The 22,871-nt window shown below is 52.7% G+C and overlaps 12 protein-coding genes across 12 annotated transcripts; 5 read left to right on the top strand and 7 right to left on the bottom strand.

Annotated features, from left to right (window-relative positions):
* Positions 1-545: 545 nt before the first annotated feature.
* On the bottom strand, positions 546-2,008 carry J4E86_009565 (uncharacterized protein; the record flags this gene model as incomplete). Its single annotated transcript, XM_051450070.1, has 2 exons — positions 546-759; positions 810-2,008. 2 exons carry the CDS (start codon positions 2,006-2,008, stop codon positions 546-548), a joined length of 1,413 nt encoding a protein of 470 aa, XP_051298915.1.
* A 494-nt stretch (positions 2,009-2,502) lies between these two features.
* On the top strand, positions 2,503-4,384 carry J4E86_009564 (uncharacterized protein; the record flags this gene model as incomplete). The annotated part of the gene is made up of 3 exons (XM_051450069.1): positions 2,503-2,603; positions 2,654-2,789; positions 2,843-4,384. The coding sequence occupies 3 exons, from the start codon at positions 2,503-2,505 to the stop codon at positions 4,382-4,384; spliced, it is 1,779 nt and encodes a 592-aa protein (XP_051298914.1).
* A 504-nt stretch (positions 4,385-4,888) lies between these two features.
* J4E86_009563 (uncharacterized protein) lies at positions 4,889-5,992 on the top strand (the record flags this gene model as incomplete). Its single annotated transcript, XM_051450068.1, has 3 exons — positions 4,889-4,911; positions 4,976-5,205; positions 5,259-5,992. 3 exons carry the CDS (start codon positions 4,889-4,891, stop codon positions 5,990-5,992), a joined length of 987 nt encoding a protein of 328 aa, XP_051298913.1.
* A 450-nt stretch (positions 5,993-6,442) lies between these two features.
* On the bottom strand, positions 6,443-6,915 carry J4E86_009562 (uncharacterized protein; the record flags this gene model as incomplete). Its single annotated transcript, XM_051450067.1, has 3 exons — positions 6,443-6,480; positions 6,528-6,578; positions 6,627-6,915. The coding sequence occupies 3 exons, from the start codon at positions 6,913-6,915 to the stop codon at positions 6,443-6,445; spliced, it is 378 nt and encodes a 125-aa protein (XP_051298912.1).
* Positions 6,916-8,713: 1,798 nt separating this feature from the next.
* Positions 8,714-9,505, top strand: J4E86_009561 (uncharacterized protein; the record flags this gene model as incomplete). The annotated part of the gene is made up of 1 exon (XM_051450066.1): positions 8,714-9,505. One exon carries the CDS (start codon positions 8,714-8,716, stop codon positions 9,503-9,505), a length of 792 nt encoding a protein of 263 aa, XP_051298911.1.
* Positions 9,506-11,877: 2,372 nt separating this feature from the next.
* J4E86_009560 (uncharacterized protein) lies at positions 11,878-13,338 on the bottom strand (the record flags this gene model as incomplete). The annotated part of the gene is made up of 1 exon (XM_051450065.1): positions 11,878-13,338. The coding sequence occupies one exon, from the start codon at positions 13,336-13,338 to the stop codon at positions 11,878-11,880; it is 1,461 nt and encodes a 486-aa protein (XP_051298910.1).
* A 267-nt stretch (positions 13,339-13,605) lies between these two features.
* On the top strand, positions 13,606-14,187 carry VMA7 (H(+)-transporting V1 sector ATPase subunit F; the record flags this gene model as incomplete). The annotated part of the gene is made up of 4 exons (XM_051450064.1): positions 13,606-13,665; positions 13,721-13,756; positions 13,814-13,951; positions 14,047-14,187. The coding sequence occupies 4 exons, from the start codon at positions 13,606-13,608 to the stop codon at positions 14,185-14,187; spliced, it is 375 nt and encodes a 124-aa protein (XP_051298909.1).
* Positions 14,188-14,849: 662 nt separating this feature from the next.
* On the bottom strand, positions 14,850-15,502 carry J4E86_009558 (uncharacterized protein; the record flags this gene model as incomplete). Its single annotated transcript, XM_051450063.1, has 3 exons — positions 14,850-14,936; positions 14,986-15,202; positions 15,303-15,502. The coding sequence occupies 3 exons, from the start codon at positions 15,500-15,502 to the stop codon at positions 14,850-14,852; spliced, it is 504 nt and encodes a 167-aa protein (XP_051298908.1).
* Positions 15,503-16,015: 513 nt separating this feature from the next.
* Positions 16,016-17,144, bottom strand: J4E86_009557 (uncharacterized protein; the record flags this gene model as incomplete). The annotated part of the gene is made up of 4 exons (XM_051450062.1): positions 16,016-16,246; positions 16,308-16,631; positions 16,688-17,042; positions 17,092-17,144. The coding sequence occupies 4 exons, from the start codon at positions 17,142-17,144 to the stop codon at positions 16,016-16,018; spliced, it is 963 nt and encodes a 320-aa protein (XP_051298907.1).
* A 392-nt stretch (positions 17,145-17,536) lies between these two features.
* J4E86_009556 (uncharacterized protein) lies at positions 17,537-18,781 on the bottom strand (the record flags this gene model as incomplete). The annotated part of the gene is made up of 1 exon (XM_051450061.1): positions 17,537-18,781. The coding sequence occupies one exon, from the start codon at positions 18,779-18,781 to the stop codon at positions 17,537-17,539; it is 1,245 nt and encodes a 414-aa protein (XP_051298906.1).
* Positions 18,782-19,208: 427 nt separating this feature from the next.
* Positions 19,209-20,192, top strand: J4E86_009555 (uncharacterized protein; the record flags this gene model as incomplete). Its single annotated transcript, XM_051450060.1, has 1 exon — positions 19,209-20,192. One exon carries the CDS (start codon positions 19,209-19,211, stop codon positions 20,190-20,192), a length of 984 nt encoding a protein of 327 aa, XP_051298905.1.
* A 388-nt stretch (positions 20,193-20,580) lies between these two features.
* On the bottom strand, positions 20,581-22,071 carry J4E86_009554 (uncharacterized protein; the record flags this gene model as incomplete). The annotated part of the gene is made up of 4 exons (XM_051450059.1): positions 20,581-21,098; positions 21,238-21,495; positions 21,552-21,734; positions 21,780-22,071. The coding sequence occupies 4 exons, from the start codon at positions 22,069-22,071 to the stop codon at positions 20,581-20,583; spliced, it is 1,251 nt and encodes a 416-aa protein (XP_051298904.1).
* Between the last annotated feature and the right edge of the window lie 800 nt (positions 22,072-22,871).

Genomic DNA, 22,871 nt, shown 5'->3' with positions numbered 1-22,871 from the left:
CAGTCGTCACCTGATGGCCCACGATGTGACCACATTGTCGTTCGATCTTCGCACATCCGTGGAGCATGCCGCCGTAATGCCCGTCTTCCCAACCCCACGTGCACTCGGACGCACCCGAGCCGAACTCTCTGTGACACAGGGACCACCACAACCGAGCCAGTGGGCTCACATCCTACATAGCCATCTAGACCAAGTCCACTCTACCCCATTTTGTTTTCCAACCCACTTCCTTCATGCACGCCCATGACGTACCGTAAGTTTACCAAGATCCAATTTGGTAGGTGATGAACAACATCTGAGACGTTGCATGTATGAGAAGCACACTAGAAGATTCCGCGCATCCAACGCATGAGGCGGAAACCCCATGTTCCGACTACTGACATCGGGAAGGAAGCAATCGATACCGGAAGGTCGCAGTTCGAGACACGTGTGACGTGCCATGTGGCGCAGGGTATCGTGGTGAATTAGTGCAAATGAATAACTCGGAATCGGGATAATGATACTGTAGAAGATGAAAAGAAGTTTGTGCTGGCTCCGATGTCGATTCATATTTGGCCCTTGATGTCTACTTTGCTGAATGCGGCGGCACGCAGGCTTTCGAATTGAGATGCGGCTTCTCGGATCCTGACACGATATTGACCATCGCCTTTGTCTTCAATGACGTTCTGTGCACCGTGGGTTTCGAGGAATTCACGGCATATCTCATCGTTGTCGAAACCAAGTTCGTCAGTGAGGAAGCGGAGTGTGACATTTACATATCTACAGCTTGTTAGCAAAAGACCTGCACGATTTGGAATCCGTATACATACCCTCTGGACATATTAGCTAGAGCATTGAGGCGCTCACGCTCGACGAACATGTCCATGAGATAAGCGCCCATGTTCTCTGCTTCGAGGTACAGTCTGAAAAACTTATGATAATTGCCAAGGGCAAGCGAAGACCGAACGTCCAGAGCATGCTTGATCCATGGGTGGGATTTGTCTGCGAGGGTTAATTCTGCCAACATGTCGTTCATATCGGTCTTGTTGCACGTATATACGAAGTAGAGAATGCGGTACGCCTTGAACTCAGCCGGGTTGCCTCCCAAGTTCTGCGCATACAGTGCCTTCAGCTGCGTCTGGCACTGATTATACTCACCCAAATCCCCCTTTTCTAATGATATCCGGGCGTGGATCTCATACACCTTGACAGTAAAGGCGTTCTTGATGTGCTGAACAGTAAGATCCTGGCGGAGTGACTTGAATTGATTACAGATGTAGTTGTAGTTCTTTTCCGCCTTCCACTTCTCCACAAGCATGGCCAAGGTCTTCTTGAGCACGTGGAGCGGTCGGACGGTTTCAGCTTTGGGTGGGGCCGTAAGGCGGAAGTAGCTTTTCTCGAGATTTTCGTTCGTTCCAACAACAGGTCCAGTGGGCATTTCGTCTTCATCCTTACGCGATGAGCCCCATGGGGTCGTCTTGGTGCCATTGTTGCCGAGCTGGAAGCGCTGTCGTCGCTTGTCAAGCTCAGCCTGGTCAAACTTACTTGCGGCATCCGAGAGGGCGTTCTTCTTCTGGCGCTTTTCGTTGTGTCCGTCGGCAAAGGTCATACGAGATGCTAGGTTAGTTTTGCGCCACGGTGGAACATTGGCTTGTGTTTGCTCGACTTGTGCATCCTCAGCTTCGTGGGCATTGCGCTTCTTTGATTGCGTTGGAGATGTGTTAGTGTGTGCGGCTGAGCCATTCATGTATGCAGGGTGTATGCCGTTGGGAACAGCAGTAGCAGGCATTCCAAGAGCCGCCGCCCTTCGTTCTTCCATGAGAAGCTCTTGGGGAAGAGGGAATGTAGGCCAATGAACAGTGTCGTGCGAGTTGCGCTCGGCGAACCAACCGATGGTTGTCTTTAATCGCGCCTGCATGTCTGCTTGGGAGATGCCTGGGATGGCGTTTTGCGGATCGAAAGCACGCCTAACGTATTCGCGGACGGCGGGAGGCCACTCGACCTTCTTCTTCGGAGCTTCCGGGGCCATGACTGGCTGCTGGCGTGTGTGAGCGTGGATGGGGACTCTCGTATAAGTGAGGAGACTAACAGGCGCGGGCGCAGGTTGGAGTGTGGTGCGTGGGTTGACTGCGTTGTACGCGGGTGACTGCATTGGCCGGGACCAGGCTACAGTGGCAGAGGGCAACGACATAAGCAGGCAAGCAAAGCAAAAGAAGTGAAAACCAGGTTGACTGTTGTGTGAGTAGGTAAAGGCGAGGAAAAGAGATGTGGGAGAGATGGCGCGGGGATGGATCTATTGTTGTGGAGGTGAGAGTGAAGCGACGGCCCGCTCGACTGATTTGCGTCGCAGTGGTCGCGCTTTGCTTGGCGACGACTAGCGTGGGTCTAGCCGCAAGCAAGCTAGCCCTGGCCAATGACGACTGCTGGGCCCGGGCCTGGTGAATGCAGGCGGGATCGGGTCATCGTCGACTCGACCCAATGCGATGGACGTACCTCGCATTTTCCAACTTGCGAATGGTCTGAATGTTCCTGCATCAACTCGACCTCACAACCGCACTGCGCCCGTCGCTCCTGCCGGAGGAGACGCTGCTTTTCGTCCAAGACGCCGTAGGGCTCTATGAGGGGTATGCGCATGTTCCCCAGGGCTCTTATACGCTGCTGACCAGGCACATAGGAAATTCAAGATACCCCAGTACCAGAATGGCCAGTCATACTTGACGTCGCATCGCGTCTGCTATGTCGATCATAGCGAGCCACGCAAGAACTCCGTCGCTATCTTCCTCAAGGACGTCGAGAAACCAGAATTCTACGTGTGCATCCCCCTGCGTGCAAAGTCGAGGCACCCGACACTAACGACATACAGGCCGGCTTCCTCAAGTCGTCGCCCAAGATCACATTATATCCAAAGCCCCTGAAGCAGTTGACGCGTGGCGCGTCCGTTCCCTCGCATCCTCAGGCCACATCGTCGTTAACTCCTCCGCGACACAGTAGTCCGGCACCACCGCCCCCAGCGAGCGCGACCTGGGTGTGCCCTATCTGCTCTTTCTCGAACCCGGTCCCGTCCAACTTCGACCCCGCGCTCGCATCACGTACACCCATACCGCCTTGTCTAGCATGTGGAATTAAGCCGCCGACCGTGCATGTAGTCAAGGCAGCCATAGCAGCCATCTCAAACAGACCAGCGCCTGGACCACCTCCCAAAGATACAAAGGGTGGCGTTCCTGCTCCCGCAAGCGCAGGAGGAACGTCGTCATGCCCGAGATGTACCTATCAGAATCATCCTTCTCTGCTCAACTGCGAGATATGTGGTGCATCCTTGACAACAGCCATAGATAAGAGGTTGGACATGCTTCAAGAACCTACTAGACCGCAATCTCCAGGTCCGACCTTGTCATCACCTTTGCAGTCCGAGTCTGTCGAATGCATCAAGATATCTTTCCGCGCCGGTGGAGGACCGATATTTTTCGAGCGCCTGAAGAACGCATTAGTCCAGCGCAAGTGGCTGCTTCAAAGCGCCCCACCGATTCCCAAGCCACGGCCGTCTTCCGGTAATTTTAACGACAGCTACACAGCCAACTCTGACGCTTCATCAACGGAGGTTGAACGACCTCGCGTGGTCGGCATTGCGGGGCTGGAGCGAAGAGGCCTGGAGCAGAGACAGAATAACGAGGCTATGATTGGGAGCGCTTTCGAAGACCTCGATGCGCTTATGACTTCCGCGAAAGAGATCATAGCACTGGCAGAACAGTTTGCATCACAGGCCAATCTGGGGACTAACGGCAGCTCGGAAGCTAACGCTTTAGCATCTCAGTCCGCTTCCGCACTCGGCCTAGTGACAACAAAAGACATGCTGGGTACTGGGTCTGGGTCTGAGTCGCTATACGTATCGGAGCTGTCAAGAAACTTGGCAGAATGGCTCACAGACGACACTCGAGGTATACTCAGGAAAGAGGGCGGTATCATGACCTTGGTAGATTTATGGGCTGTTTTCAACCGCGCAAGAGGTGGTGTCGAGCTCGTAAGCCCGGCCGACTTTGAGAAGGCAGCTCGAATGTGGGATACATTGAAACTTCCCGTGCGCCTCCGTCAGTTCAAGAGCGGGTTGCTCGTCGTACAAGGACGCGATCGCACCGATGAGAAGACTATTACGAGTCTGCTGGCATGGCTCAAGACGCTACACCAAGCACCACCAAGTATGGAAGTCACCTGGGATTGGCAAACATTTGGCAGGGGTGTCACTGCTCAAGAAACAGCAGAGCGATTCGGCTGGAGCGTTGGAGTCGCGACGGAAGAGTTGGAGATGGCTGAAGAAGCCGGCGCACTGTGTCGTGAGCAGGGTATCGACGGGTTCAGATTTTGGGAGAACTGGCTAGTCAATATGCCAGAAGTTACTGCCGGTGTCTGATCATTCAGAAGGGCAGTCGTTTGTATCTCATGGAAAGAAACATCTAAACCCCTAGCTGACACTGATATGACAGTGAATCCAATAGCACGTCTCGTATAGTCTCGAAGACTCCTCTTGTATCATGCTCGTGAGCCGAAAAGTCCCAGCCATCCCGCGCTGATGTCGGTGACTGATTGATTGAGAACCGTTTCGAAGACTAAAGTGCAAATACCTGCAAGTGTACTGCATCACCAAGTTGCATCTGTTAGCATCGTTACACGACCGCTCGAGCAAACCAATGCCGGGGTACCCCCAAAGACAGGCCAATTGGAATTGCTCACACCGATCTCAATGCAATTAGGCATCAGCCGCGGGAGTGCCCGCGACGGTGACCGCGTATCCACCGCTCCTTGAGGCAGGGTCCAAGCTCAACCTGTATCACGCCCACGCACCCCGCAACATCGGACCTCACTCTTGCAACATCTCTCCTGCATCCACCGACCTTTCATCAACTCCCAACCACCAATGACGCCACCTGTACCGGCCAAGTAAGTACTGCTGAATGTTGTGATCGACTATGATCTGTTATAGTAGCTAATATACGTGATATAGGGCCCGTAGATGGAACGCGAAGACAATACAGGCGGTCGACAGCAAAGGCGCCGGCAAGAGTGCTGGCATGAAGCGAGCCATTGGTCATAGCAGCTCCGAGCTCCCAAACAAACGGCGGAAGGCAGCAGCATCCACCAAGAAAGATGTCTCGGTACCGGAAGCCAACAAGACGGACGATCCATGGGTTGTAAATCCGGATCAGGTGTTCAGATTCATGGACCTACCAGGAGGTTAGTCTCTACCATCGGCGTAGTGCTTGAGTTGTTGTACTGATCCCATACAGAGTTGCGCAACCGGATCTATGGAATAGCGATCGAATGGAGCTTCCGCTGCTTCCCCATGACCCATGAAAAGCCAAAGAAATCCAGACGCGGAAAAGCAATTGAAGAGAAAGCACCTGCCATCACCCAAGCGAAACCCCTTCCTTATATCGGCTTGACGCAAGTCTGTTCTCTCATCCGTACTGAGTTTCGTCCTTTGTGGCTATCTACCCATCTGTTCCCGCTCTTTGCACTGGATGGATACTTCAAAGCGTTCTTTCCGGTGTTACGCGGAGGTTCACGATTAAGCGAAGACGTTCGGAATCGGATCAAGGGTTATTCCAAAACGACTGGCACCCTGCGTCTCTGGATCAGAATGGACTGCTTGAAACACGTTGATGTCCTCCCACTTCTCAAGTTCAGGCACCGGTTCCCCGATTACATCATTACGCCCAAAGCTGCCCCATCCAATGTTGAAAAGCTTACCATGGACTCGTTCACGGCTCTCATGAATACCGACAATGCAACCTGGGTCAGTTACATCAAACAACACCGCGTTACGCAGGTTAAGTTGCAAACCAGCCGCTACGAGGTCCGATCCTCCAACTTGCCCATGCGCATTGTTCTCAAGGAGAAGTACGCGCTCGACTGGATGGGATCAGGTTTCGTTCGCCTGCCCCATGTTGTGGAAGAGTACAAGGGATTTCTGGGGCTCGACCCAAGTTGGGGTGTTACTTTTGCCGTGGATTACTCATGAAGGACCAGTTGCGCGCGATGAGCAACAGAGATGCCCAAAACCCTGGAATAGTTCTCTCACAGCGTATGGAGGAAGTGTAGGGTACACTTCTCGATCTTCATGTGGTACGGCGGCCATGTCTCTTTTTGTTCTGAGACATCGTTTCACGTATGGCTGGTAGCCCTTTCCGTCATAGACCTACTAATCGGATTACTCCACTCTACTCTAACAGCCAAAGGTCTACAATTGGCACGGCGAGGCAGGCATGAAAGAATACATTCAGATATGATTGATAGTCTAGATGCATACATCGTGTACCATAAAAAGATACGGCTGATCTGCAGGGATGCTGGTCGTGCAGCTGCTCAGCTGGTGACATGTCATGGCGCGTGACGTCATACCGAAACTTCCACCAGAACATGCCACGAACCTTAAACAGCATGTATACTTCCGCATTCAACCACTCCATGACTACGACTGCATCTTCAAGACCACTTTAGAAGGGTTATCTGGGAATGTTAGGAGTCATTTCGATGCCAAGGTGGAGGATACTCACCCCCAAGAAGATCCGCAAAGACCCCTCCATCGTCTACCATCAGAGGCGCGTCTGCATGTATTTAGTATGAGCATGATCACATCACCGCAATACACATACTGGAAAACTTCAATTGGTACGAGTCACCGTCCTGACTTGCAGTAACTTTATGCACGGGCATATCGGTGTCTGCCTTGAACCACCACACTTGCTTTGGAAGGAAGCTACGGTCTTCTACCATGGCTCGTCCAAGAATGTGACCGTCGCACTGCAGACGGCTGCCCTTGAGTTCAAAGACGGCTGCGTCCGTGCCTGTTTTCGCATGCGTCTTGTCTTCGGGGTTGCCGTCGACCTTGGCGATGGGGCTGCCATCAATTTCGATGGTGAAAGGGGCGGGGAGGCTATCCATCTCTTTTGACGAGAAGATGTGGAATGATATCAGGATCAGAGAGAATAATCCAAATGCCCACAAGAGGTTGCGACGACCTTTCGAATCAGCTGGCATTCGTTCTGGATGTGGGGAGTATTGCAGTGCAGAGAGTTGAGATGGTGTCAGGAGTATTAGTAGCAGCTGCGCCACGCATGGTGTGCAGGCAAGGCAACAGTCGAAGTACCTTGCATATGACGCAGACTTCGGATGAGGCTGAAGGCACTGCGCTAGTATGTCTGCATGGCGTTATCTGGCATTCATGCTCGGCGCATCAAGAGACATGTTGACGAGAGCAATTTACGTATACAGTGGCCTTATCGAAGCAGAGTTATGTTGACTATGGTACCGAGGCTGGACGCGGACGCGGCCGGGCGCTGAACACAACGTTTCGACCGCCATTGTTTCTCGACCACTTCACATGCGGTGAACCACCGGCAAGCACTGGAGATCACCATACCAGCCATACTATGTGCAGGTTTCAGCGCCGTTGTGTAGATCGATACTACCTCCGGCAGTCTGCCGGCTCACGCGCGCGTCGCCAAGACATTAAAGCTCCGCCCTACCAATAGCTCCTCCATCTCCTGCCTTTCCTGGCCCAGAGCCGGTGTCAACCAACGAATGCCATAATGCGACATCCTGAATGCTCGCCATCTCCGACGTCGCAATGTGCATGCCGGGGCCAAGTGCGCGAGTGTTTTGCTAGCAGCCCATGCGGACCTATCCGTTGTGGGAGGTCAATCCTCCTGCCTTTTCCCCACTGGCGTACTAGTCACGCCTAACCTAACATCAACACACTATTCGTCCCCCGACAAAATGGCACAAATCACGTACAATGCCGATCATGTAGGGCAATATACACAGCCTGCATCGTGGTTCGCCTACCACGAGATGTTACAGGAACCTGGTCGGCGCTTGTGTCGGTATGCACACCACATGTGGCAAAATCTCTTGCCTCTTCAGGAGACAACGCATGACGGCGCTATACGCCGCGATAAGATCGCGTCGATTCGATGAACTCTACGAGAACCAAGACTATGGCAAAGGAAATACGATGGTACTTCGGCTTTACTATAGCCAGGATATGGAACGGCGTCACAACCTCCTGCTGTCTAGGGAACAGCGTCGCTGTAACGGCCTTGTTGCGACATACCCCGAGTAGAAACAACCATGTTTGACGGCTATGTTGCGGTTGCCTGAGGCCGTGAGAGGAAACAGTCTTATTTCCAACATGTTTCAAGCACAAGAGATGGCTGAGATCGCAGCCCTAAGCTGGAATGAGAAAGGGGCGAAAAAGCAACGATCTGGAGAAGCGGACCTGCAGACTGCAGCTATGAGGCAAAACTCGCCTTGATCCTGGTATACGGGAGCAACCGCTAGATCAGCTTCGTCCTTCACATTCGTTGTGAGGTAAACAGCCGGAAAGCTTATACTACACACAGATAACGTACCTACATGGACAGGGTCACCTAGCACGCACCGGCGCGCCAAAGGTACGATGAGCGGACTCTCGTTAAGACTTCGCCAAGCCGAAGCGGACCCCCAATTCGGAAGGACAAAGTGCACACCTAGTCGATCACGCTTGGCAACTCCGGACAACACGATGGAGACACTGCACTGGATTGCGTGTTTGATGATCAGGGGATGATGGTCTGTGTATAAGTATAGAGTCACTTCCCTTTCTTTTCATCATCAGCCAGCTCAGTCAGTCGCTTGTCTCTTCACTTCAATCACTTTACACTCCTACTCCGTGTAGCCTCATTCACTCGAAACAATCATCATGCGTTTCCAATCCATCATCGCCATCGCGCTCCCTGCGCTCGTCCTTGCGGCTCCTACTCCTCAAGACCCCGAGTATGAGTTCCCCGAGGATGCTCCCGTTGACGACATTGTCGGTGGAACCGCTGCTGCCTCAGGCGACTTCCCCTTCATTGTCAGCCTTCAGAAGAACGGACAGCATCTCTGCGGTGGTTCTCTCTTGGACGCCACCACTGTCGTCACTGCTGCTCACTGCTCCGTGAGCTCAGTCATCGGCTCTGTCAGCACCCTCAAGATCCGTGCTGGTAGCCTTCAAAAGGCATCCGGCGGTACATTGGTTGGCGTCTCATCCGTCACCGTCCACCCCAACTACCGCAGCTCGGGTCAGGATTGGGATGTTGCCATCTGGAAGCTCTCCACTTCCGTCGCTGCCAGCGGCTCCATCGGCTACGCTCGCCTTCCTGCTGCTGGATCCGACCCCGCTGCTGGATCCAACGCCGTCGTTGCCGGCTGGGGTGCTCTCACTGAGGGTGGCAGCAGCCCTGCTGCTCTCCAGAAGGTCACCGTCCCCATCGTTTCCCGCGCCAGCTGCCGCTCCTCCTACGGAACCTCTGCCATCACCACCAACATGATCTGCGCCGGTTTCCCTCAGGGTGGAAAGGACTCCTGCCAGGGTGACTCTGGCGGTCCCATTGTCGACTCCTCCAAGACCCTCATTGGTCTCGTCTCCTTCGGCAACGGCTGCGCTCAGGAGGGCTTCCCCGGTGTCTACGCTCGCACCTCTGCTCTCCTCTCCTTCATCAACTCTGTTTAAGCGCTTGCTTAACGGATTTGTGCTCGCGACCGAATCATGATTATGGATGGATATGGCTCTTCAGCGAAGAGTCGGATGATTGTGAATGACGATGATATACCAAGTGGTCAGAGGTTTCATGCCTCTTGCAAAACCATGTTTTGATACGCCTTTTTTGTATATATCCATTAGCTACGAAATGCATTCAATAACTTCAAACACAAACACATCCATTGCAACATTCATGTGACATCATTTTCGCATCAGCCGATACCAACGATCGAGGTTTTGTCAACACCATGTATCTTTTTTCCTGGCACCCGAAAATCCAATCTATACGAGACCAACGCATGCGAGGCCGCGTGTACTTTCCCAACATCATCCCATGACGTAGAACCCCAACGCTGTTCTGCCAGGTGCCGGATCCCCTCGAGCCTTTTAGACAAAACGGTGTGGGAAGAACAAAGGAAGTGCCCGTTGGGCGGGATGATGCTTGTAGGGCTGAGAACAGCAGCAAGCTTCGCTGTCGCGCATTGCTTTTTATGCCTATCTTTAGACATGTTTTGACACGTGTGTCAGAACACTGAGAGAAAGAACAGGAAAAGCTGGCGGTGTAAAATAAAATCTTTGCGATAGCGATCTCACAGCCATGACATGTTTGAGAAAGTCTTTCGATCAGGCGGCGGGAGAACAAAACATTAGCTGCCAGTACCATGATTTTGAGCAAGTTTTCTAGAAGCTGGATGCAGCGGGTACGCATGCCGTAGAACAAGCAATTATGGTTTTGTGGACGTGATGCCATCGATATAGAATGCGGAACGAGTGATATCATTTATATGTAGAGCACTGGCTGTCATGCCGAGATAAAACTTTTGATATCTAGCCATCAGACATCATGCAGCCTAATATTGGCTTGCGGCCCAGGAAAGACATCCGTCCATGTCGCTGGACTTTTGATCTGAACATTTGGTGCATGCGAATCTCTTTGCAGCGCTTTAACCAAAGCAATCACTTTCTCTTAACATGAAACTGATAGCTGAGGCATTGGGCGGAAGAGAACACACTCCATACAATGCAAGAGAAGTTTATTTTGGAGCACTCAGCAGACATGGCTCGATACTTCTTGAGTTTTTGGTGGAATTGGAACTGGTATTGATGAAGAAGCAGACTTCGAGAGAGCATACGAGAGTCTTTTGTATGTCCCGGTCGCAAGACCACGTCCTAGATCAACGACTAAATCGTGGCAGAACGCGTGCCTGCTGCACATGAAATGAGACTCGAGGGTTTTAGAGTCAATGGCAACACACTGTACGAACGCTGTTGTTTTTGCTCAATGACACAATGACAAGGTCGCAACACATGGAATCGGCTCTCCATGAATTTTGATGTTCGTGCTGCCTGTAAATTTTGGAGAAAGCACACGCCATGGTTCGCCAGTATTCGCCTTTTGGTCCACAGTGATGGAAATGTTATGAGGAGAAAAGAGAACCCCAGCACATAGAGCTGGAGCATTCAACCTTTTAAGCAAAGCAGGAGTTTACTGAACAAGAAGTCCAGTTGACAGCAGAGAACATTTAGATACTGGGAGTAGTTTTCTCGGCGACGGCCTCACATCCACATTTTGTCTTTCGTTTTTTGATAATCGTAAATGAACACAGCAGTCGAGTCAGCCGCACATGCTTGCTGTGTACGTTTCTTTTTTGTGAAAAGGCAGGAAGCGGACATAGCCATGATATCTTGAAATTTTGGACAAGACTCAGGGAGCATGAACAATAGAGGCGTGGCTTTCCATCTGCTGTTGACGTTTATATATCTTGAGCATCATGCCGAAGATGCATGTTGAGGGCCCATATCAATGGTACGAATCATTGAACTGAAGACTGGTATCTTTGGCAGTCTGGTCTTTTGAAACGCATTGCCACATACTGTTCAAGTTCTGAACAAGGACAGTGAATCGAACGCCGGCACCATGACATTTTTCTCCTGTGTTTTTGGAACTCGGAGGGGAGTCACACATCGGGCACACGACCTTGTCTTTTGAGAAATGGATATGAGGAATTGAGGAATATAGAAGGATCGTAGGTGAGCACTGACTGGAGATTTATATAGATGGACTGGCGAAGAGGAAACGTGACATGCATACATGAGTGACTATTTTCAAAAACACATGACGATAATCCCATGGTAATCGCGAAAGGTTCAAAAGAGGTACACATTGAGTTATGTGATTAATGAGATTCTGTAATGGAGGAGCGCCTTGTTGGTCGCTCCTCTCGGGTATTGTAGATAGTAGAATATACATGAACTGAACGAACTCTCATCTCACCATCGTACACGCACTTCTTCATCCTGACCTTTGTGTCTCACATGCATCCCCACTGAGTCGTACTTCTTTAGTACCTTCCGCTCTCCCTTCGTCCAACACCAAGGCTTCCATACGGGTTACTTCTGCCCAAGCTCGCCGACTGACCCAGTGTCTTCTCACCGCTCTCCCTCGCAGCGCCTAAATTGCCGAGACTGATCCTCTTTAGAGGGCTGACGTCCCGCTTGCTTGGACTAGCCCTGCGCTCGAAAGCACCGCCGAGACTATCCCTTCCGCGGCTCGCGCTCCTCTCGCCATCTCTTGAGAAGTTTGCACTTGCGGACTTCCGTAAAGGAGACGCGGCATGAGTGTTGACCCCCAGGTATCCGCCGTCGCTAGGCTTGGTATTGGTTCGGGGAATGGTGGGTGCCTGACGGAAGGGATTGGGCGTTTGCGAGGGTCGTATCGGAGAGGAGAAGTCGGCGTCTGTAGCTGTGGAGGTGGTTGTGTATTGTGAGGTGCCACGATCTTGGTGGACCGAGGATCTTCGTCTCGAGGAGCGTGTGACAGATGGAGATTCCATGTTATCAGGATCGTACTGCGAGGCGTAGCTTACGTTCGGGTTCGTGCGGAAGGTTTTACGGTTCACGATAGTAGTCGGTGTGTATGTGACGATTGAGCTCGCAAGACCGTGGCTACTGCCCTTGACACCGACGCTCGAATCTCGGGTTCGGTTTGTAGAGATGGTCTGTATTCCGACGTCGCGGCATGGCTTCTGTAGTGAGGGGTGGACAAATTTGCTGTCGTACTCGTGAAGCACCTGGCGACTGATGAGAGAGTTGTCCTTGGCCTGCTGCATAAAGGAGCTCCTAAGCCACCAAAGATGAAGCGAGAGCGCGGCTCCGATGAAGATCGTCGTGGTCACCCTGACGCTCGGTCTGGGATCTAAGGGAGCGACGGGGAGGTTGAAGTAGTAGAGCACCACATGCAACGGGCTGAACAGGCAGAACAGCTCCAGGCATAGCGGGTTTGGGTCCCAAACGGCGACTTCCCAGACGTCCCTGCCCTCGACAGGATGCGCTCTGCTCGCCGCGTTGTTCTGTACCAAGCCCCTCACGAACTGCATCGGACTCGCTGCGGCAGGCGATGAGTCGACTCGGACACGCTTCGCGCTGGGCGTCTGTGGCGCAACATCGACACTCTGCTCGAAGAGACGGTAGTACCTCCTCTTACCCCAGACCATAAACGCGTTGGCAAAACTGGCTGCGCCTAGGACCAGGACCAGCAAGCCCATGATCCACTTTATCCATCCGGGGCCCTGCACCTCGTTGAAGACACCATCGTCGTCCGAAGCCGTGGATGCGCCGCTGTTGGCTTGTGCGAGTACGAAGAGGAGGTTTGCGCCAAAGCCGATGTAGAGCGCATATGCGGATGCAAAGTCCTCCCAGTCAGAGCTGTTGAGTTCCTCCGAGATCCAGATGAGCCAGTCGGACAGATCGAAGTAGGCTTTGATGCGTTCCGAGAGCGGTGCGCGGCGCACGAGAGGAGGCATGGCGCGGTGGTATTACGATTATAAGTGCTAAGGGCGAGTCCCAGGTTGTAGAAGAGAAATGGGAGAAGGTGGAGTAGCAGCAGGGCTCAAGTCATGGTGGTGCGGCGACAATGAAGAAAGCGCGAAGGGTGAAAGAAGCGACAGTACAAACAGTTGGCCTAACGCGGACTAGGCCCTGGTCCCGCCCATGACGACGGCGCGCGGGAGCTCCAGCTTCAGTGCAGCCAAGCTCCGACCTCACGACAGCTGCCTCACTACACTCTCACTATGGCAGCACCCGCGGCACAGTACAAGGACAGGCAGTTCCTCGCCGTGATAGGCGATGAGGTGTGCATCTCGCGGCTTCCCCATTTGGCGGATCAAAGGCGCTAACCGGTCGCAGGACACTTGCACGGGCATGCTGCTTGCAGGCGTAGGCGTAAGCTATCCTCGACTACGATACGCGACGTAGACAAGAGACTGACGGGTATCGTAGCATGTTACCCAGCCGCCGGACAGCCAAAAGAACTTCCTCGTTGTAGACGCAAAGACCGAGACCGCGACCATTGAAGCTGCATTCGACCGCTTCACCACCGAGCGCAAGGATATCGCGATTCTGCTCATCAACCAGCACGTACGTCTTATGCGCCCCGGATGTGGCGTTGGGATCTAGAAGGATGCCAGAAGTTCTACGGACTTGTAGGCTGAGACATGTCTAACCACCCACAGATCGCCGAGAAGATACGACATCGAGTCGAGACATACACCGCTGCCTTCCCCTCCCTCCTTGAAATCCCATCGAAAGACCACCCTTACGACCCCGAGAAGGACAGTGTGCTGAAGAGGGTGAGGAGGTTATTCGGAGAGTAGATTTTGGACTTAGGAGACTGGCGGAAGATGAGAGCACCAGAATATGTCGCATACACTACTCTTGGATGGGTACTAGGCATGTGCCGCCGGCAATTATCTGCGCATACAAGCTACAACGTCAATGAATATGATATCCAACACTACAGATACAAGTCGTAGTATGGAGAGTGTTATTAAGTCGATGCGTGTCCATCGTATGTACATTAATTCGTCATTATATCCTCAATTCACTGGCCACACATCAACCTTAAGCTGGCACTGTCATTGCGAGGTACCGGCAATGGACCAGCCCATCGGCAAACAGACGAACTGGTACATTGCACGTACCTCGTAACACCAATGCGAGTTCAAGTTCAATGTGTGGATCTTACTGGAACCCTTGGTTGGGAAGCAATGAAACCAAAGCTTACAGTCGAGACATGCTGATATCGCGAGTCAAAACAAAGAGAATCCGCCAAAAATGGCTTACAGCTCATTCCTCCGCCTTAAACGCTCCTGTACCAGACCAGCCAAAGGTCCACTCATCTGAACCCTAGGTTGTCCCATCTTAATCTTGCTGCCACTGCCTACATTACTTTCCTCCGCGTTTCCCCTGCATCATTGAATATCAGACATCCTCGTTGCTCATCGCGTGTTGTAGAGTCGTTACGAAGTGAGGCAATTTACCGGTGGAAAGCGATCTTGGCGGTGAGGCAAGTAATCTTGTCGCCCTCTGCGGTGAAGACATCGGCGAGGACGGTGTATGTGCCCTGGCATGCTGTCAGTACTCTTCTATATTCGTCGCAGCTTGAAACGTACCGGAGGAATCTCCCTGGGCAGATCAACGTCCTTGATCAGGCTCATCTCGCCCTTCTCGAGAGGGCACTCGAGGTCACCCTTCTTTATCGTTTCGCAACCATCCGCGTTCTGGTTGATGAGTGTGATGAGGCCGTACTTGACTTGCAGGTGCATCTTGAAACCCTCACCGACCTCCTCCTTGAAGTCGCCTGTGGCCTTGATGCTGAGCTTCTCGCCACTGTGTACAAGTTAGCTCCAGTCTTTACACTCTTGAGATTCGCGAAGCTTTCATGTGCGCGATTGCGCAGCTACACGATACTTCGACGAGGAACACGTACGGCTTGGGTGGATTGGGGCTCAGGTCGACCTTCTCAATCTTCAGAAGATCGTCGGCTGGGTCGCCGCAGAAGTACAGAGGGTTGTCGCCTGGGACCTTGTATTCCTCCTTAATCGTGACCTGGTCGCCACCCATCCATGAGGGCGATGCGGTGACAGAGACGGCGCTCAGCGCGGCAAGGAACAGGGTGGTGAGCTGCATGGCGGCGGTGAAGACAGCTGCGGTACAAGAGACGAGCTGTGGTGGTGTTGTTGTCGCGCGATAAACACGACGGGAACAACTTCGATGTGGATTCGAAGTTGGGGAAGGATGGTTGGGGTTGCTGTGGAGAATGGAGAGCTCTGGTAGTGGTCGAGGCTGGCGTCTAGATAGCGGCCGCGGTTGGATCTTGCTGAGGCTGGGGCTGGGGCGAAGCATGGACCCTGCAGCCAACGTCATCGCTGTTGGTCACGCAGCACGCGTGGGTCTTCCGCTAGCACCATCTGGGCTTGACATGTACACATGTACTGCACGTTGTGCCGTCGTGCATTCGTCTTGTGGAGACATAGCAGTAGAGCGCAATAGCGACGGACTTTTGAGCAACTTCTAACTGATCAACGAGTGACTGCATTGAGCGAGTTCTGGAAATCTGAAACCCGATTTCCATGATAGAGGTATGCCTGGTGACGGTACGTATCTGAGATCGATTCGGAGCCATAATAGCATTCCGACATTCTAGGCGGTACCTGCGTGCTTAGAGTATCTTCGCGCAGCATCCAAAAACAGACGATCCAGCTCGGCCGCAGCAGTTTCATTGCTGACCTTCAGTTTCAGAGTTCGCCGTCCATGCGAGACTCCGTCATTTATCCATTCGTTTGAGCCATCTTCAGCGTTGATCTTATTGTAGCCGCGGTCTTCTGCAATGTCGAACATGTCTCCAAGGCCGTTCGCAGCATACATGATAGTCTACATATGGGCGCAAGAAATCAGCGTATGCCTCGCAAGCAATTCGTAAAGGGACACCTACAAGTGGATCCCAACTAGGTAGCGGCTTCCCGAAACCATAGTAGATGTAAGCCATTCGGACTGGATCGTCTTCCAGATCACTCGCCATCAGCGGCCCGCCTATCAGTACATCTCTGCCGACAGTAGTGCCTACAAACGTTATTGGGCCGTCCCATGTGTCTAATACATGAGCAGCGAGGGCGGGCTTGGAGCCCCAGAAGTTCCAGCTACGACCCTTCGGATACTTGCCACCCATGACGACGAGCTCTGCCACTTTAGTCCTGGCAAGCTCGCGACCGTCAAGCCGAGAGTACTCATCGGGTTTGGAGTCCAGAAGTCCAGAGAGCTGTAGGAATTAGCGACCAGCTGTCAATAGACAAGAGCCACATTATGAAAACGCACATTATCGAGGAAACCGATGGAAGCAATCGTCACGCTTCCGTCTTCTGATTCAGAGAGCAGTTTTCTGTACAGGACAACTGGATCCCATGCCTTGTCTGCCTTTCCCCATGGTAGAGTGCCTCCGGACCAGTGGTAGGCCACTTTACTCGTGTACTCGCCGCGCTTGTAGTCCCAGGCGTCAAAGAACCTCACGTCGTTCATTGGACGACGGATACCAATAGGTGTCTTGGGGTGTCCATAATGTGCGACAATAGCAGATGCTGCGAGAGCAGAGTATGAACAGGGGTGGTTGACGTTGACACCGAGAAGGTTGACATTGGGGAGAGTTGCGCCTAGCAGCAATGCGCCCGCATCACTAGTACACTAGTAAGCTTCTTGTGACATGAGAACGAGGCTATGCGTACTCAACATCGCTGTGCAAGTCGGTGTCGATGATGAGGTTCTTGCGCGTTGTCATTGCCTGGAAGTTGACGAGAAGGGAAGCAGTAGTATGCCAAGGTAAGTTGAGAGGCCCGTAATATCTGTGAATATCTAGCGTGTATCTTGTAGTGGAGTGGAGAGCTGGGAACGTTTGGCCGTCAACCAAGCATGAGGGGTAGCTCGCAGCCTCAGGCCCACCGGTTCTACCAATCATGGCCTAGCCCACAAGAGGCAGTCAGATAGATATGGGCGCCTACGTATCTGGCTTGCCTGAGGTTTTGGACGAACAAGTCAGCAAACATGGTTCTGACAAGCCAGCTGTGTTACGATGTCACATCAATTCCCTGTCTTGTTTCGTCCATAGTGGGGCTAGAAAGGTGCTTGAAGCTTTCAGCTTTATAAGAGACCTATTACTGAGGCTTGAGAAGTTTACATCGGCGGTGGATTTAGATCAAGGCCCTCAACGCTGAGCTTGAAGCTGTCCATCCGCGAATAACTTCCCCCAGAGTCGAAGTCGAGTCTGCCACGCTCACAATCGTCAAAATCGACGTCTGCAACTAACAACTCATCTTCTTGCTCCCATACCGGTCCGGCAAGCACCTCGCCCAAGGGTGATACTATCATAGAGCCGCCTCGGGAAACATATTCCTCGCCGTCCGCTGACTGAGGCTGCGAGAAGGGTTGTTGCTTGGGGCTAAGCGCATCTTCTGCAGTGGATGAGGAGTCAATCGCCGATGAATCGCCCTCAGTCGCCTGTCCTTCTGGTATTGGTATGCAAATTTCGTGACCCTCCGGCGTCTTCGTGATGGTACTTCGTCGTCTGCCAGCGACTCCATTACTCTGTTGCGAGAGGCTCCTGCCGACGCCGCTTCTGCTCGCATAGCCCTGCGATTGTGCTTTGCCGGTAATCCATTCTGGGAGGTGTTTCTTCTTGACGCATTGGTTTGCACTAACCACGAAGCATCGGCCTTCGCAGCCTACCGTGCGCATCAGCGACGTCCAAGCATCGCGTGCATCTGCTGTCGGCGCAAACCACAGGTTGACGTTCTGGCTGTACAAGCTTTGCCTCAGCAATGGCATGTAGTTCTCCCAGCAAATCGCCGACCCCATACACAGTTTGACACCCTTGATTTCCGTTGTCACGGCCCTCAGTGTACTCGCACTTCCCATGCCCCAAATCAGCCTTTCGCTGCCCGTCGGCATAACTTTCCTCCTCTTGCCCAATACACCCATCTTCGGATCGACGAATACAACACCACAGTATAGTGTGCCACCCGACTTCTCCACAATCCCCGTAACAACAAAGACCCCCGTCTCTCTTGCTATCCTCTCTAGCTCCTCTCGTGTCCCATCACCCCTGTATTCCTTCCCTCTCGGTAGCTCGAGCTTCCGGTCTAGCCAATCTTGCCCAGCGCCGCTCGGTGTGTCGCCCATATCGACAGCATCGTGGAAATAGTGCAGGAATTGCTCACGACCTTCGGGTGCGCGACCACCAACCGCAGCGCCAAAAGCGCAAGTACGAGGATATCCACCCAGGTATGCTTCTGGAAACAGGAGGACATCGATGCCTTGGGATGCGGCGCGTTTCGTTGTCACTTCGAGAGCGGCGAGGGTCTCGGCGGTTGTTGAGAGCGTGCGGGATTGCGCGGATGCGATTTTGAGAGTTTGGGGCATTATGGATGGAATTAGAAGAAAGAAACAAGTGCTTATGGATGGCGGAGTGAAGAGCACGCGAGAGAATGAAGGGAGGTGATGGCGTATGAGCTTCCGAAGCTTGCCGTGATGGCAGCTGAGCTTCCCGAGCTACCCCGCTCGTAACCCCCACCTCGAACGAGCAAAAGAAAGCATCTCCAACATCGAAGTGGAAGGTAGCTTTTGACGCGTCGCGGTGTTAGGGGAAACGCGGATAGGGCCGAGAAACGAATGATGATCTCGGTGGATGCTTGTGGATCTGCTATACAGTCGAAGCTTCCACAACTCCACACCACGACGTCACACTCTGATGAACACTAGCAGGTGCAGAATTTCTTCTTCCTATGTAGATTTTACATCGTAACAGTCCTACTTTCAATCAAACTCGATAAACCATAAACCTCACAAAATGTCGCAGCCCGTCGACGTACCAACCCATCTCGACTCCCTCATCACCTCTTCGCACCCCCAACTGCGCGATGCCGTCCTCCCAAAACTTCTCAGCTCCATCCACACAATAGCCGGACACCTGCGCACCTCTCCATCGGTAACCCAAGTCGGAACCGCCAATGCCTTTGGCGACGACCAACTGAACGTGGACGTCCTGGCCGAAGAAGCGATCCGCAAAACCATCGACTCATGCCCAGCTATCGTAACAGCATCCAGCGAAGAAGACCCTGTCGAGAAATCATCGAAATCTACCAGCAGCGAGGAGCAAGGCAAAGAAGTCTACACACTCGCCTTCGACCCGCTAGATGGCTCCTCCATTATCGCACCAAACTGGAGTGTAGGCACGATAATCGGAGTCTGGGAAGGAGCATCAGCCCTACATCAATCGCCGGACACGAAGCAAATCGCCTCGATACTGGGTGTACTAGGCCCACGTACTACCGCCATTGTCGCCCTCCGCTTGCCAGGTACCAAGGGTTCATGTTTCGAGGTCGGATATGCAGACGACGGCACCATGCAAGTCATCCGCCCAAACGTGCAGTTGACGCAAGCCTCTGAAGTAAAGACGCGGTATTTCGCTCCGGCCAACATGCGCGCAGCGGCCGAGGATCAGAGGTATCTGAACTTGATCAACCGTTTCATCATGCAAAAGTACACACTGCGATACAGCGGTGGCCTTGTTCCGGACGTTGTCCATGCGCTGGTCAAGGGCCATGGTGTGTATATTTCTCCGGTTACGGAGCAGAGCAAAGCCAAGCTTAGGCGGCTCTATGAATTAGCGCCTATCGCGCTGATCCTGGAGTGCGCTGGAGGTGCGGCGTTGGATTCTGCGACGGGGAAGCGAGTGTTGGAGACGGCGGTGGAGGATACGGATGAGAGGGGTGGGTTGATCTGTGGAAACAAGGAGGAGGTTGAGGCTGCTATGAAGTCTTTACTTCAGTAGACGGAGTCATTGAGAGATTGATGTGTCAAGAGATGCATCTAGACAAGTGGATAAAGAGGGTCTAACGTTAGGAGGCTCTAATGTAATTCGATCCGTACTCGTCGTTCTTCTACCAGTAATCCAAGACGTCGCCAGTGACAACAAGGGAAAAAAGTGGGTATATGTCGTGAATAACTCATGACGGAAGTGAGCAACGAGGCATAGCCATCGTGCCCTGAATGTGTGCGCTTCTCAAATTAGAAGTGGCTGTAATGTCGTAGCGTGCTCAAGGAATGTCTTGAGCCGCTGGAATAAGAACAAAGGGAAAGGTATATGGGTCTAGAGAAACCAAAAAGTCGACGAAACGATGGCGCAGTTTACAGAGACGGAAAAACAGCAAAAGGTCCACTCAGTAAGCGCGACCGGCTTCGATGTCGCGCTCGCGACTCCGTCCACGAGTTGCTGATGTGCCTCTGCTGCCCGGTCGGAGCGCTGCGCAGACTGTCTTGCAGCCATCCCGCCAACCCGGCTGCGATGACACAGGTAGCGCAGTGAGCTCCTTCGTGCTGTAGAGGCTCGCATGCTCGTAATAATCGCGCTCTTCAACCTTGACATCCAACTTGTTGGTTATATGGATGCCTTCTAACGGAACATCGCCGCGAATCGATCCAGCAGTGCACTGTGATCGCTGTGTCGAGTGCTGGGATGCTTTCCCGGTGAAGCCTTGCGATAGTGTATTCGAAGATGGACCGGACGCTTGACCGGGGATTCCAGTCTGCGAGTAGCCGGCGCGCGAGGTGTACATGCTGAAGTAGCGACCGAGGAAGACTTTGAGCGAGGGCGCTGAGGCGCACATCACAGCTAGCTGGGCTTCGAGTGTCGTCCAGATCCAGCCAGAATATGCCGCCCAGGTGATGTCGTAGGTGACTAGACCAGAGAGTTAGTTTGGCCAGATGACGATTTCCAGAAAAGAGATCCTTACAATAGTATAGCTTTGCGGCATAGAACGTTCGCATTATGCCGCAGATGCATGTTATCAGCCCCACGCCAAAAATGGCACACAGACCGATCTTCTGGCGTTTGCTGATCTGAAGGTTCCAAATCAAAAGTACTGGTAGCAGGCAGATGATGAAGTCTTGGAACAATGAAATCACGGCGCATGCGACGATGAGGGCTCCCTCGTTACGACACGTCAGCTCATTCTGCAGTCTCCAGGATATGTCGAAGAGGCGGAAGAATCCTATGACTGGTGTACATGTGAAGACAATGGCGATAGTGAAGGCAACTCCGTAAATAATGCAGAAGGCGATGGTGCCGTAGACCCCTGTGGAGCAACGTTAGCTTCTGCGTTGACCAAGCTGGCTTTGGCTAGATACTTACAGTAGATAAACTGGTTCGTCAGACGATCACCGATTCGCCGGTAGAAGCAAAGGATCGAGACTTTGATCAGCGTCGAGGTTAACATGTAGTTGAGTTCAATTGCAAAAGCGATCTCTCTTGTCGTTACTAGTGTTTCTTTGGTCTGATCCCAAACGTGCCATTGGAAGCCATAGATACGAATGCCTAAGTATGTTAGCAAGGACTACTTCGAAATGGAGCGGTACTTACCAAGCACGCTTGAAATGGTCAGACCAAACAGTGGAAACATTGCTATGCTGACAAGTATGTCGTCCAGCCCAAAGTTCTTCGATATGACCAGCCTTGCCCACATCCGCGCACAGTATACCAGGAAGGTGATGCCCAAGACGACCATGAGCAGTATTGGTGGTCCCCAACCTCGCTCCTCCGGGTCGACATAATTCGGTCTTGGCCAGCTGAGGAGGACTTCTGGTGGGGGATGTAAACCGCCTGCACGAGCGACGAGGCTGCCGCCATAGGATCCCAGAGTGTTTCCGTCCATATTAGATATTACCGGCGTAGTAGCAGCAGGCCTAGCTGTCGGGGTGAATGAGACACGAACTGACCATCGCAAACAGAAACGGCACCCGGGATATGAGTTAGATCTATACACAAGAGTCGGGGGTCCAAGACCAATGACTCCGCTAGTAGTTAGTTAGCGGGGTCCATATCTTCCCGCACCTCAAACACTGTGGAGTGATCTACGCCACAGTACGGGTCCCCTAGTCTTGCATGGCGTATATGGACTATTTCGCCGACTGCATCCATTATTAGGCTCTTTCCGTGAGAGCTTCCAAGAAAGTTGCGGTGAACATCGGGGGTACAAGGCGGAGTCATGTACCGTCAGCTTCGCGACATGAACAAGTCGCTGTAGTTTTGCGCATAGCCCTGGTAAGCGTGGCGTTGTGTAGAAACCCGGGGGCGCGTAACAGTGAACGCAATTGAAGGCTATACTGGCCCTGCAAACGTCTTGCATCGTGCAACGCTGATCTTTGATCACCATGAGGCAGGGAAGTTTGACCGCACACGTGGCATGTGTAACAGGACGTTTGTTGGCGTTGCTTCTGCAGGTGTTTGAAGATCGCGCGACCCGCTGTAGCGGTAAATGATCCACGCGAGCGTATGGAGCTTGAGCTTGCCCAGGTGCGAAGCGACACTTGGGGTAGGATTGCCGATACCACTTACTAGTAGTCGAGCTAGAATCATTACTTCTACCCGTGTGCCTGCAGATCTGCGACGTCCCCACAGGAAAACGGCTGGTGGTGGGTTGCGATCAATGACCCTGGGTCATGAATTTTCGTC

Source organism: Alternaria arbusti, assembly GCF_024043155.1.
Source record: "Alternaria arbusti strain BMP 1465 chromosome Unknown scaffold_17, whole genome shotgun sequence".
NCBI classification, from domain to species: Eukaryota; Fungi; Ascomycota; class Dothideomycetes; order Pleosporales; family Pleosporaceae; genus Alternaria; species Alternaria arbusti.
This window is presented reverse-complemented; position numbering and strand designations above follow the sequence as displayed.